At 37.2% G+C, this 15413-nt stretch overlaps 1 protein-coding gene across 1 annotated transcript; it reads left to right on the forward strand.

The window, feature by feature from the left end:
• The first annotated feature begins 267 nt into the window (after positions 1–267).
• On the forward strand, positions 268–14580 carry LOC114531046. The gene is made up of 10 exons (XM_028552688.1): positions 268–486; positions 855–998; positions 2017–2292; positions 9146–10049; positions 10442–10734; positions 10877–11220; positions 12044–12303; positions 12337–12410; positions 12850–13218; positions 13691–14580. Exons 4-10 carry the CDS (start codon positions 9148–9150, stop codon positions 14140–14142), a joined length of 2694 nt encoding a protein of 897 aa, XP_028408489.1. The 5' UTR covers positions 268–486; positions 855–998; positions 2017–2292; positions 9146–9147; the 3' UTR covers positions 14143–14580.
• The last annotated feature ends 833 nt before the right edge of the window (positions 14581–15413 follow it).

Consider the following 15413-nt stretch of genomic DNA (forward strand, 5'->3'; position numbering starts at 1 on the left):
TAGCAATCGCCAATGCCTTTTCTATTTAGCTTAGTTTCATATAAGATTGGTAATAATTAGGAACTTACGTTCAGAAGAATTTGAATCAGGAAAGGATCCATTTGCGTCGCTACTTAACCCAACAGAAAATGGTGAAGAAAATTCTTCGCGCAGATCTGTACTAGTTGAGATTGATGAAGGAGAAGCCTCAAGTGAGTTTGAAACTGCATACATAAGATAGGGAAAAAACAAATTAAAAATATATGTATAATTATATGGCATTATTAATTCATGATGCTCTTACTTTTTGCCTCTGAATGTATGAGAGGAGATGATTTTTCACTGTCACTAAATCTTATATCAAAACCGGGTGAGCTGCTGGTGGCTGACGCCGGTCCTTCTTATTCGTAGATAACAAAGACATTAAAGACAATGCTGGTGATATTGGTTCAGGTGAGCTTGAAAACCCCATTTCGAAAACAGAGGAATCGTCATCTTCTTTATCTGGTGAGGACAACATTGTGCTCAAATTTGATCACTTCTCGCAAAAATATATATAAACAATAATTAATGTTTAGCTGTTGAGCATATTCAATACATATATATCAGTAAATTGTGCCGAAGCTCGAAGGTGATTCCTTGTTGCCTGACAACCTGTTTTATTTTACAATAGTCCACCGATTGGATTAGGATATTCCCATCAATTAACTCTCTGACAACGGAAAAAAACTTTTCTTTGTTATTGGTTGAGTTTACCGCTTTGACCAGGTGTAATGTTCATATGATATACTTCGCATGTGCGCTCTTCCCACATTCAACATATTGAGCTTCAATTGTCAATGCCAGTAGTTTTGAGAGAGAGTTTTTATATATAGATATGCCACAAATGAAAAAGTGGTCGGTTCGCGTAAGGCAAGGAAAGGCTTATGTATATGTTGCTGGAAAGCCCCTAGCAAAGACAGGCGTCGAGTATCATCAGTGCTGCCGCCGTGAAAAGTGAGGATAATAAGCCTCTTAAGGTATGTATTAAGTTTTTAGCTAGCTTTAGGCTTCTCGGATTTATAGTAGGTAGAAAGAAAAAAACCTCCTCTTTAAGAGCAAAGCTATAAGTAGGAACAAAAATATAGCATATGTAAAGGCCTTATTTAAAGGCTATGCATGCATATGTATAATATATAGTTATATATGTGTGATCAAATTGCTTGACACTGTCGTTATCTATATTTGGTTACCGCTGAAATTCCATTTTCGCGCTGCGTTTTCATTTTGTTTCATTGCATGGCGCTTCGTATGATCCCTGTTTGCCCGAGAAAAAACGAAGTAGGCATGTCATTATTATTTATAGGGATTGAATACGAGTAAAATTTTAATCTCGAATGCAGCTGAATGTATGATGTATGTGATCAATGTATATAAACACTCTCCTTATTATACAAGACCCTTGTCCCGGCGAGACTGTTTTGATATCAATAAAGTACTATATATAAATTAATAAATGCCTTTTATAGCCTTGCGCTTAAGCGATATGCATACAGGCAATGCGTGAATCCCACTGATGAAAACACAAATTTAGGTTTTTGTGGGAAAAAGGGGAACGTCATGAGTAACTTATTGGAACGTTTTTGTAAATTAAGGGGCGTAAAAAATAAAAATAAACAGATGATAGTTAGTAATTTTCAAGGCAACCGCCAACCATGTGGTGTGTGTTCCTGCATGACTGTTCCAGTTTGTGGAGTATATATCCACAATCAGGCGTGATTTTTGGCACTTCACTTGATGCACGCAAATTTAGGGGTTTCGATGCACGTAAAAGCGTAGGTTCGATTCCTGCCGGGGAACTATAGTTGACTCATTTTGCTTTAATTTGAATTTGAAGTGTGTATAATTCCACTCGCAATTTCCTGTTATGTTGACAAACACAAGCAGAGCGGCTGGCCTCCTTCTGTCCAAACAATGCAGAAAATGTTACTGTGTACGCAATTCATGTAGCAGAATACTGTAGCTAGTGGTTAATCGTTGTCCTTTTTCACTCTGTAGGGAATATATTACCAGGCATGAACGAGGCTGTTGAAGCATTTGTTGTCCTCCATGCTTCGGTATCTGGGCGAATTCTGCCAGAACACTTCAACTTCGCGTTTGGCAAGGTCCCAAACTTCATTTGTGTCAATTCGGCAAAACAGAGAATTTGAGACATGTTTGCGGCTGGTAGAAATGTTCAGTCACTCGGGTGACTGGATATTAGAATCAAAGTCGCAGTTCGGACAAGAAAACCTGTCCGCCTCATCAAATACCATAAGAGACCCCCCTTCAGAGGTATGAACACCAGCTGTACGAATAACTTGTTCATAGTCACATGTTTGGCATTTTCTGACAAAGTTTTCCCCTTCTCCATACTTGCTCACTAAACTTTCAACTAACAAAAGAATCAATAAGTTTTAACTAACAAAGAATATATTTTTAGTTAAATTTTGCACCAACCATACCACCAATAATGGAGTACAAGAACTTCTCTAAACTTTAAAGGTGTCAAGAATAAGGAGAGAAGTCTTTAATAAAATCTAATTATACACCAAATAATGTTTCTTCGTTTTATGAACCTAATTTTGTCCAACATATATATAAATGTAAAACATACCTACGCCATCATTATCTCTGCCCGATCCATTGTATCTACTATAGCAACTGGTGTGACATTGTGTTTGTTACACATGAAATTGTCAATTTGATCAAAATATTTCCACTTCCTTCCTTTGCTATTTCCAGACTTCCTTCTTTTCTTCTCTTTATACTTCTGTCTCAACTTTTTCATTTTATTAACAATCTGTTCAAGTGTCAGATCTTTGTAACCAACTCTCTCTGCATTGCACCTATATTTTTATAATATATCTATTTATATATGTAAATGTTATCCACAGGCTAGTTTAGGGTTGTGTATGAAACAGACAGGGCCGTAGCTAAACCGCTTAATTGGGGGGGGGTGTATATTCATATATTTATGTTTATATACCATAGGAACAATAGCATACAAAAGAAATTATTCGGGCATAATACGAATATATGAATATGCACCCCCCCCCCAATCCTCCGTAATAAAAAAGATGGCGCCGCGCGTTGCATTTTGGTAAAATCGACAAATTGAATTTATACTTAGCTCATGAATTAGCGCGAAACATAAATAAACATGGCGAACAGTAGTGTGAAGTTGACCGAAGAAGATATTCCCGGAGCTAAGCTTACCAAAATGCAACGCGCGGCGCCATCTTTTTTATTACGGTGGATTAGGCTTCTAGCTACGGCCTTTGAAACAGAATTAACACAGTAACATATAAAAGCATGTATAAAAAATAATATTAAATATTCATAAGATTGATATTAAATATTCATAAGATTGAGTTGTGACCTCTGCGGTGTTTGTGAATATGAAATCTGACATGTCATTTTATTATTTAAATCAAAATTATATAAATCAGCTTACCAGTATATTTCGATACACTCGATTAGTGTCTCTGGTACATTTCGCGCTATCTAATGCGATTTGAATTGTTTCTTCTGACCAGAAAGTCAGAAGAACTTTTGTTTCATTTTCGGACCAAACCTTCCCTCGTGTCTTCGACGCCATGTTCTTTACTCTTGCCGCGAAAAATAATTTATTTCCACATATTAAAATACTATAAATTTGCTGAAATAGCTGCTTTTTCGGCACGGTGCCGCTGCTTATACGGGCCAGACTATCTATTTGAGCAGTCTCGACCCGTTTAAAATTATAGGCACGGGTACTGTTAATTTTGCGTTTACACGACAAAAATTAGAGGGGCCGGCCCAATTTTAAGCGGCCCGTGCCAAATATTCATGTCGTGTAAATGGGGCTAAAGTTCATAGCAAAAGGTATGTTGTTCCTATTTCAGGTGCTGAAAATCAATCTGCAACTTGCTGGAGGCTGGTGCACGTCAAAATTAGTTATGCATTAGTAAAGTGCTAAACTCTAACGTATACTTTGACATAACAAACACGGTGCGTCGGTCACCGTTTTTACGTTTTGCCTTGTACTAACTATTAAGGCCGACACAGACGGGACGCGACGCGGCAACGCGACGTGAATTTTGAGTTCTACTTCGTCATCAGCCTAAGTCGTTACGGAGTTGTACGACGTAGTACGAAGTTGTACGAGAGAGAGTATCACGCATGCGCATATAAACATATAAATTTCTTAGAGATTTATCCGGCGTACCTCCCATTAAAATCCTTCTTGCATAAAATTGTCGGAAAACATGTGAAGATTTTAATTGATAACACATGTGCTGTTTCAATTTTAAATAACAGTGGTACGTGTCACAGTATAAAGTGTAATGGTATTGCCACAAAAATTTGGGAATTATGTGAGAAAAATAATATGTGGTTGACAGCTGCTCATATCCCAGGAGCACATAATACTACGGCAGATTACGAGTCCAGAAACTTTAACTTAGATATAGAATGGATGTTAAATCCAAAAATTTTAACGCAGGCCCTGCAGGAAATATCATTTTCCCCTACCATTGATGTTTTTGCCTCACGATTGAACACACAATTTCCCCAGTACGTCTCGTATAAACCAGATCCGTTTGCTCTTCACATCGATGCGTTTATGATCCATTGGGCTGATATAAAGTTTTATTGTTTCCCGCCATTCAGTTGTATCCTCAAAGTTTTAAGGAAAATAATAAACGACCGAGCGAGAGGAATCATCGTGGTACCTTATTAGCCGATACAGTCGTGGTTCCCAATGCTAACAGCGATCCTGGAACAACAGCCGATGATTCTGAAACCATCAAAGAACCTGCTTGTGATGCCCTCAAATCAAGAGAAGACCCATCCGCTTCGCAAGACGTTACGCCTAGCTATATGTCTAGTATCCGGACAAAATTACAACTAGATGGTTTCTCCGCAGAGACAATTCAAATAATTTTGGGTTCATGGAGGCATGGAACTCTGGCGCAATACCAAGGGGTATACAAAAAATGGTCAGATTTCTGTAAAAGGAACAATTGTGATAGAGTCTGTCCCACATTACCCTTGACGTTGAAATTTCTTTCGGATTTAGTTAATGATAATTTGTCCTATAGCTATATTAACACAGCGAGAAGTGCACTATCATCGCTCATAATAATAAAAGGTACTGATGTTCCGTTTGGACAGCTGCCTGTAGTTAAGAGATTCATGAAGGGCGTCTTTAAAAAGAGACCAGCTTTACCAAAATACAGCGCTATTTGGAATGTTAATGTGGTATTTAATTTTATCAGAAAGCAAAAGTCAGTTAAAGACATTTCACTAAAGGACCTCACTCACAGATTAACGTTTTTATTATGTCTACTTAGTGGACAAAGATGCCAAACTATCCACAAGCTTTCAATACATGACATGTTTGTTAATGTGGACAAGGTGACGTTTACTATCACTGAAAAGTTAAAACACACAAGGCAAGGTGTTCACCAACAACCTTTGGTTTTTATGGCCTATAGATCAGATATAAACTTGTGCATTGTTACTCACATAAAACATTATTTGGAGAAGACCAGTGTCTTAAGACGGGAAGAGAAACAATTGCTGATAAGTTTCATAAAACCTTACAAGGTAGTATCGAAAGAGACTGTATCAAATTGGGTCAAGCACTTTTTGCAATCGGCCGGGATTGACGTTTCAGTGTACAAGAGCCATTCTACGAGGTCAGCAGCGACTTCTTATCTAGCATCGAAACAAGTTGACGTAAACGATATATTGGCTGCGGCTGGATGGAGTAAAGAAGAGACTTTTCAAAAGTTTCACAATCGTAACGTTACTGTACCGTTCAATTTTGGAAATGCCTTACTAGAGGCTAGTGTAAATAAGTAAATATTGTTGTGTTAATTGTTTTTATGTCGCCTCAGGGGTGACTTTTAATAATATTGGTTTATTAACAGCTCTGAAATCTCGTACAACTTCGTACTAAGTCGTACAGCTCCGTAACGACTTAGGCTGATGACGAAGTAGAATTGGAAATTAAAGGGTATTGGCAATAAATTTTTCTATTCTTGCTATCAGTTATATTCGACCTCCTGATCATGAATATGTGATTATTTTTTACCCAAACTGTTTTGTTCTCGAGTTATTTCATGATTAATATTCAATTCGTCCGCCATCTTGGACCGATTTTCAAAAAAATTCTCTTTCGGTAACTTGACCCTTGTGACGTCAGGTGCAGGGAAGATCAAAACAACAAATATATTTTATACGCGCAAATCGCGATGTCGTAGTTCTTGTAAGGGATTTCGCGCTTTTCAATCACTTAAATGAAAAATAACCATGATAAACAAGTAGAAGAGGTATTGCCCTATCAATTTGAAACCGAACCAGGTTTGAAGCGAATCATTGCGTAGAGTGACTCAGATGATAGTCAATCGTCTGATGAGGAAGTCGACCATGCATTTTAGGCTAAAGATGCTTGTGTTTGGAGAATCTGAATGCTATTGAATCATTACGTTGGCACGAAAAAACGTTGGAATACGATTTTCGGTAAACCGTATCCGTGATGATTGGTTCTTGCTAAAGACTTGCAACATTTGATGATCATGAAACTGCATGTTAATAGCAACAATCAACTTGAAAGAGTTAGTTACAAGATCTAAATCTTTTAGTCTTACAATTACGAAAACGTGATTTGGAAAAGGTCATATTGATGAAATTTATAAACAGTTTTACTGGTGATATCCTGAATTAGTGCTCTAACGCAAATAGGAATAAAGATATATAAGATACAGCTAGCAGCTAGAGTGCATCAAGTGTCAATTGAGCCACATTTTCCCCATTTTACTCCGTCTAGGATGGCATCGTTGAGCGATAAACTGCAAAAACTACAAAATAGTGCTGCATGGCCATGGGTTATAACAATCTCATCTAACTCTGTTCAGTTTTGCTTATTGTGGAACAGTTTGCCTGAATCTTTAAAATTATCTTCATTGCTTTCTATTTAGCGTTAGTTTTGACTCCCACACAGCAACCTGATAGATGCCTCATATGAGTCATGTTCTTTGCATGTTTACATAGGGCCAAGTATCCAGTTGTATAACTTAATTTGTAGCGTATATACTGAAAAATGCTGTCCCTACAAGATGCACAAACAATAAACTTTCAGACAGACTAGTAGAGTACCAAAATAATAAATTTGTATGTTTGTTGCGCATTAAATGACAACATGAACAAGCCCTGTGGAGGCTAATATTGTCATCTGATCTGGGTTGACCAAGTTGAGAATGTTGACACTTTAAATATATGTAGCTGATAATTATGCTAATGTTCCTTGATGATGCCGGCTAAAATTTCGACTTCAATTCGACACTAGCGAAATAAATAGACGTTTAGTGAATAGTGAGAAAATATACATTGGTTGCCTGATCGTCGTGTGCGTAGAGATCAGTATACGAAATGTACAAATTAGACGAGCCGGCGTAATTGACATAGTAAAAGTAATAATGATAATCAGCACTTTTACGACGGCGAAATAAACGTGTTTATTTTAAATTTACCATTAATACGTAGAGTAAGGTAGTAGCGCTTAGTTTTTTATCCAATTGAAAAAAAAAATTGGTTTATCTGTTGTTTCTGGTCAAAGTCATCTTAGAATGCGCTTGCACGCATACTATTGTAAATCTGCTCCCCTGCACCTGACGTCACAAATTTATTTTCGCATATATTAGCATATGAGTTTTTTTTCAAGATGGCGGATGGCTGTCAAATGCTTTCGGATATATCTGAGCAAATAAACGCACTGGACAAGTAAAAATAGGAAATTAAGTATTCCATAGATATGCTTAATTGATCGCAAGAATAAAAAAATTTATTGCCAATACCCTTTAAACGAGACTTACCTGAAGTCGAAGTTTGATTGTAATTCTACGAGTCATCAGCCAGGAGTGGAGGAGTTGTACACCCACCCAATCCCAAAACATTTCCCTGCTCCTCCGCATGTTAATAAAACAATATTAATGCTCTGAAGACTGACCTGCGCATGCGTGATACTCTCTCTCGTACAACTTCGTACTACGTCGTACAACTCCTCCACTCCTGGCTGATAACTCGTAGAATTACAATCAAACTTCGACTTCAGGTAAGTCTCGTTTAATTTCCAATTTTCAGAAGCATATAAATTAAATTCTGGAAGCAAAATTTGGAAACTATGGACGCTGGAGCAGTCAAAATGTTTTATTATTATGTAATCTACAAGAATATTATGATAGTTTAAAATTTATTTGATTTTGAAAAATTAAAAACGTTGAAAATTCGCGCCGCGTTGCCAATTCACGTCCGGTATGTGTGGGCTTTTAGGCTGCGTTCAGAATGAGTGCTCGTCACCGGTACATGCGTTAAGTCAAAACTGGTTCATAAAACATGCTGAGCACAGTGCCCTTGTTAAATACTACCTCCATAAGTAGTGCCCTTTCAGAAAAAGTGACGACGGGCGCCATTTTTGAGCACTCAGTCTTAACGCAGACTAAACCTTTAACATGCATGCATCAAAGATTTATATTCAGTTATGTAAATGTCCAAACATATAAAACTTATTTATTGTGAGTCGGCCATAGATGTATGATAATTGCAAAAACAATTTCCCATTGTATTATGTTGTCTATATGTTTCCAACTATGCAATTATCCGCAAAGAACCTCTATCGCCTCTACGAGTATATTATTTGTCACATTTGGACATTTAATAATTAACAGATTACTTATAAGCGACGTGATTGAGTTTGAAAGTGTCCAAATATATAAATGTTCTATATTGGGATGAATTTGAAATTAGCATTTAGTATTTAGAAGCATTGGACGAAAGCAGTTCTGAAGTAACCGTTCCTGGTAGCCCGAGATATATAGCATAAGATTGTTGACAGGCACCACAGCACTTCCATCTTTCACTATTTTATACACGGTGACTGAAAAATATATTGTGCAGAATATATCAAATTTCAATGACTAAATCGTTACGTTATGTTGTGTTATCTATATCTAGCTACCATATATAAATGTAGTATGTGTCGATCATGAGTTAACTATTCTTATTGTTTTGAAGAATCTTTGTATAGAGCGCTCCATGTCATCAATAGCGTATCTGGATTGCAGTAAGCAAACGTTTTCTCGTTTCTGTTTTTGTTTTGTAGAAATGGATTCCAAACTTGGTGTTGCATTCCCAGGCGGTGGAATTCGGTCAGCGGCCTTCTGCCCGGGGGTTCTGCGCAAGCTCCTTAAAAAAGAAGCAGAACCTGATTATTTAAGCTGCGTGTCTGGCGGAGGTTACACTGGAAGTGCTTACGTCGAGTGGAAGTGCCGAAACGGAAATTCTACGGATTGGACTGAGAAATTCTTTGAGAATATGCGAAAACGAGCAGGATATTTTTGCAATTGGCAAAGTCGCTATTGTTGCTGTGACTCCATGATATTATGCTCTTTGCTTTTTTTTGTTTCAGTATTCGTTCCAATTGTTGGTTGGGGTTCTTTCGCTTTCCCAATTGCTTTCTTCATCAAACTTTTGTACGGGAAGTTTCTCGATGGTGCAAAATGTAGGCACGTGGCTGGCACCTCCGATTGTAATGAACCCGTCTTCCTTTTTTCCATCTCTTTGGTTGTTCTTGTTCTTTTCCATTTCCTTGAATATTTTTGCAAACATTGTGGCGAGAACAGAAGAAATTACTTAAAGATGAAGTGGGTGAGGGTGTTTCTTAAATTGGGCCAGTTGTTTGCTGGTGCTTCGTTCGCTTTCACTCTTCTGCCATGGTTTTTTCACGATTTCCTACGACATTTGCATTCTGTCATTCAGGTTGGGATAGTTTTTATGACTGTACTCTTCTGGTTTTTTGTTCCACTTTTGCTAAAATACTCTTCTCTGGTACTTTTGATTTATCATTACTCGTACGTCGTTTACTGGCATCTGTTCATGGGGAAGTTATTCCAATTCAAGTATACGAAAGAGAGATTTGAATTATGCCTGTATGCATCTTTGTGCATAATAGCAGTATTCTCAATTTTGGGAGATATTCCACTTCGCCTGGTTTACGTCTATAACAGGTGAGGAATCGTCTTTAGTTAACAATGATGCACTGAAGCAGAGGCGAATATTGGTGGTGATTTGCCGAACGGATGTTCACCAAGTTTAAGGTGGCGAACCACTGCTTTATTATTCTCTTCTGATCGAAAACTCTTTTGTTTTTGGTTTATTATCTAATTTTAATAAAACGATTTTTCACAATATATTGAAACACCCCGAACTAATTGTGATCATCGCATTATGCTCAAGGGCAGTTAACTGTCTGTAGAACAATTTCATTTCCCCATTTGAAAAACCGCACAAGTTAAAAGCAGGCCACAATTTTTACCTCAATTTGTAACCGTGATACAGCATAGAATTATGCATTAAGACTATAGCCCTAAGTTATTTTCCTTCCATTTCTTCATTTCAGGTGGAGATTGCAGAAAGCGTTTTATTACCACGAGGACAATGACAAATTCTGTACATGTGAAGAACAATGTTGCTATTGTTTTGATCTTTTTGCTGGAGGCCATTGTTCATCGTGTTGTTGTGCATCTTGCATGTGTCCACCAAAAGACAAACAAGGGGTTATAAACGACCAGCGAGCAGTGACATTGGGAGACTTAAAAGGAATAAAACCAGAGTATTTGAGCAATATGGTGGTGAATAGTTGGCGCCGAAAATACGATCAAAAATATTGTCTTCTCACCATGAGCTCTAAAGGTTAGTGGGATTTTCACTTGAGTGTTGAAAATTGATGTTTTGTGGAAGTAGGTATATAGACATGTCACTGCTACCAGCGTACAGCAATATCGTTCCTACTTCCTAAAGTTAGATTTAAAGCTGACGGTTCCCATTCTTTTAGGTATTTCTGTGATAGACCAACAACCGCGGACTGGTCAGGTTCGTCGATCTTGTCCTTCGTTGTATTCTGCGGTTACCATTCATCCACCACAACGTCACCAGAATCTCGAAGAATTCAGAGAAAGTTGTTTAGATGGCGAATATTTCAAAGGGAAGATGAAACCCAGCGATGTGAAATTATCCTCAGCCATGGCAATGTCTGCTGCGGCTGTTTCACCCAACCTTGGAAAGCATCAGGCAGAAGAGCACAGATTTACGCATATTTTAGCCTTGCTCAACATGGAGATGGCTGCACACCTTGTTTATAATATGACGGGCGAGAGAGAAAGCGGCGTGTGCCACCAGGTAAGATGTTGCCAATAATCAGTGCAAAAATACAATTTTCATCCAAACAAAATTTACATGATTTACGCGTTTTCTGCCCTTAAGGTCTGTTATACGATCCAACTTTCTTCGATCCAATTCACTTCTGATGGATGTTTTATAGTCTGTAATTGTCTTTTGATGTTTATTGGCGGCAAATGCGCTGAAGCCAATGCAGTACTGCTTTATCAATAACAGTGATTCAGAAGTGAATTGGATCCACTGACAAAATTTGATTGTTTGAACAGACCTTTAGATCATTCATATAAACAAAATTTGACATGATGAAACAACTCATTATGAAACAACTCATTATGAAACATTGGGTCTAACGATTTAATTGTTACAAATATAGCTACATAAAGTATATCACCCAGCCTGAAAATATACATGGCCATATTTCGTATACCATTTTTCACAAAGCAATAGTTAGTACTCGATATTACATATTACTATTAACAAGCATTTGCTTATAATCAGTGGCGTAGCCAGCCTGACGATTCTGTCCCGCTATGTAAATTACGAGTTATTATAATTATTCTTTTCTTTTGAAATTTATTGTTTTCACAGTCAGTGAACACCAAAATATTAGCATAGTGGGACAAATCGGCAGGCTGGCTACACTACTGCATTTAATATTATTTTACCTTTAAATTCCAGTCTTCGTAAAATTATAGACTAGACACCAAAATAAGAGTTGTAAACAAGTTTTTCCAAATTACAAGCGGTGATATGCCCCAAGATCAAGCGATTATCATAATAAATGTCTCTGCTAATTACTAATCAGTACATAGTTTACTTTTAGTTTCTGCTATATTTTGCAAACCTAACCGTGTCTCTGTTAATCGGTGGTGGAGGATTTGGAATATGGAAATTGCTGAAACCCTACATCCACGGCTTTCCTGTGTTAACTACAATTGGTATTATATCAGGAGTGTTCGGGCTACTACTAGTGATGTTGATCATCTATATTTGTTGCTTTAATCGCGTGAATGGCTATGATGGTTGCGATCTCTGTGATTGTCCTAATTCGTGTAGATGTGACGAGAATGTAAAGAAATTGACGTAAGTAAAATTGCAACCCCTCAAACCGTCTAGAACACAACTCAAATTCCATAAGACCATTTCTGAAACGCTTACATCTCTATCTTATGGTTACCTGTTTACATTACGTACTACATGACTTCTTTATAATGCAACCGTCTATATAACACGAGTATACCTCCTTTTAATGCACGAATTTATCATTTTTTTCTTAATTTGTCCGTCGTTCGTTCGTCTTTTTAACCGGAAACGTCTTCAAAATACGTACACTTAAATATAAAAATATAGAGGTTGAAAGCGTCTTAATTTTGTACATTTTGGAATTATACATACTTCAAATTCAAGTCAGGAACAGTTGATGGAAAAATTAGTCAACTATCGGTCCTCCGAAGGATAAATCTATAGAAGCTCTTACAAAACCAACCTAGCTTGATTATAAAATCTTTCATTATGTTTTCCTGATATGCTTTCTATATTCTTGCTTTGTATGCCTTTCTTCCATTTACTGTATTTTACTGGTGTCCTCTCAACACAAATGTGTCAAACACGATTTATATGATATTTCAGCCCAGCCAGATGGCTCACTGTACACCTGCCCATTTATCGTTTTCTTCTCTCCCTTGTACATTTCACCCCAGCCACCAGCGATGTTGCATCTCAGCGATGGCGGCCATTTTGAAAACTATGGTCTCTTACCCCTGTTAAAATTGCGACTGCCGAGAATTCTGGTCGCGGATGGTTCCTATATCAAGTCAGACGATGATTACGCCGAGGAAATCATAGAGATAATGAATCGCGCACGTGAGATATTAGGCTGTTCTTTCACTGCAATGGATGGAGGAGATGTGTTGGCTGATATAAGGAATAAATATGTCCACCCCAAGGATGGAATGTATCCAAGAATGTATGAATTCAAAGTTCGTTACTCCGATAAAGGTATAAGTATTTAGAGTGTTTTATAACCTGGCGCTTTATTATTTTCAGGCAATATTTAATATATAAGTATCCAAGTACACCGGGGGCGGAGTTCGTTGCTCTGATAAGGGTAGGGTGTTGAACAGGAGAAATTGAATATATAATTAGCTGAAGAATTTTTTTCATTTTTCCAAGGGGTATTGACATGAAAACATATGATAGAAATTAAATCTAAAATCTTTCAAATTAAAGCTTACTAGCTTATTATAATTTATGTTTTCTATAATTCTTATTCATATTTTAATGATTGTTGCTAATAGTTAATATAATTCTTTCCAGCAACTTTCATGGTGGCGACACCGTTCATCGAGTTTAAACTGAGATGCGGTTTAAATGAAAATGAAAATGAAATGAAATGAAATGAAGAAAACAATTAAAATTATTTGTAGTTTTACATGCGCACACGTTGAAATTTGTACATTCTTTTATATAGGTTTCCATGAGGTTCGTGAAGGCCACATTGTCTTAATTTCTCCGCGTTCTCAACCAGCAGAAGATTGCTTATGGAGTACAGCCAGTAAATCTATGGAGATGACAGAAATAGGTGGCCAAAGCTCCAGGGGTAATGCTCCGGTGACATGGGAAACCGTAGGTGAGAATCTTGACGAAAGAAAATGGGGTTCGGGACCCATTCTCAAAGAGGAAACAATCAACGGTATTTCTGGTTTCCCTGCTGGATTAGGCTGTTGTGATTGCAAGAGTCGTTGTTCCTGCTGTGATAGTTTCTTGGCCTTTCCTCGTCATACTACTGTGAATCAGTTTTTTACACCTCGTTTGTTCACTGTTTATCACAGAGAAGGTTACAGAGCGTGTATGGAATGCGATGATTTTCTAAAACCAGCTAGTAAAAGTTTCAAACAACCCAAATTAATGACACATGTGTAGTTTACTCACCAACATCAAGAACTGGTTATGTATGGGCGCGTCTGTTACATGCACAGAATGATTGAGATATCCAGCCTGGACAAATGTTTATTTTATTGCTTTCATCCAGGAAAACTACCGGAATTGAGTTATAACGAAAGGAAATTTCTAAAGAGTCATCTCTTTTTGGGACAACTTTTACTGTGAGATGTCATATGTGGCTCTAATAATAGCTTGTTATAATTCTATTCTAGAAACCTGGTCGTATAGAACTAGCTTCTAACTCCGTTTTAATTTTTACTAGTTAAAATTTAATGGCAGTGAACTCTCAAAATGCATGTCGATTCTTATTAGCCTCTAATTAATAGGTATAATTTAACTACTCTTTGTGGGTGTCTCAAAAAAAACTTTTGAAATCATTCATTGTTAAAATTTGAATGCCGTGTTCACGAGTTTTAGCCCGTGGGATTTAATGCAACTTATAAAATGCTAAATACAAAAAATTTGAAATTGTGAATATGATTGAATTTAAATTAGCCTTGTTATTGCTTCGAAAGAAGATGGTACAGCTGACCGCGGAACAACGAGTGTTTATTGTGATATTATCCCAACAGAGTGCTCAGGCATTCAAACTCTAACAATTACATTGTTATGGGTGATTTCAATAGTTTTCGGTTTTTTGAGACACCCTGTACAACCAGCCACAGGAGATTATGTATTCATGTCAAATAATGCTTATTCTTATCAACTATATAATTAGTCTGTACAGTATTATTCACTCCACTGTGTAGGCGGACAGTGTAGCATGCTCTTTATAAATACAATTGGAAGCTATTTAAAATTGATTATGATCAACTATAGTTGGGAAATACCGAGTTGATACAATATTGAAGAATCAGTTTGGGATTACTGGGTAATTGAGACAACACCTTCTTCGTGTAAAATCGCTTGATGAATGATTGCAATTATAGAAGCGAATTTTAAGCGAATTTTCTCTGTATGACAGGTGTGGTGTTTGAGAAAGAACATTTTAGCAGCATACTCTGGAATAGGCCGTGAACAAGTTCCACCTGACCAAGTCTCGAACGTTGAGAAATCCACACGTCGCATCAAAACCTTATTCGAACAACGTAAACGAAGTACGCCTCTATTTGAGTTTGAAAGACATCGTAGAAACGAAGCTATGCAATTTTGTCTGGAACAGGCAACATGCAAAGAACGTAATCTCAAACAACAACGTCAATGTACTAAAGTACGATTTTATTTCAGTACATAGTACTATATGCTCAATT

The sequence above is a fragment of the Dendronephthya gigantea genome, unplaced genomic scaffold (genome assembly GCF_004324835.1).
Source record: "Dendronephthya gigantea isolate DGI-Jeju-01 unplaced genomic scaffold, DenGig_1.0 000068F, whole genome shotgun sequence".
Classification (NCBI taxonomy): domain Eukaryota; kingdom Metazoa; phylum Cnidaria; class Anthozoa; order Malacalcyonacea; family Nephtheidae; genus Dendronephthya; species Dendronephthya gigantea.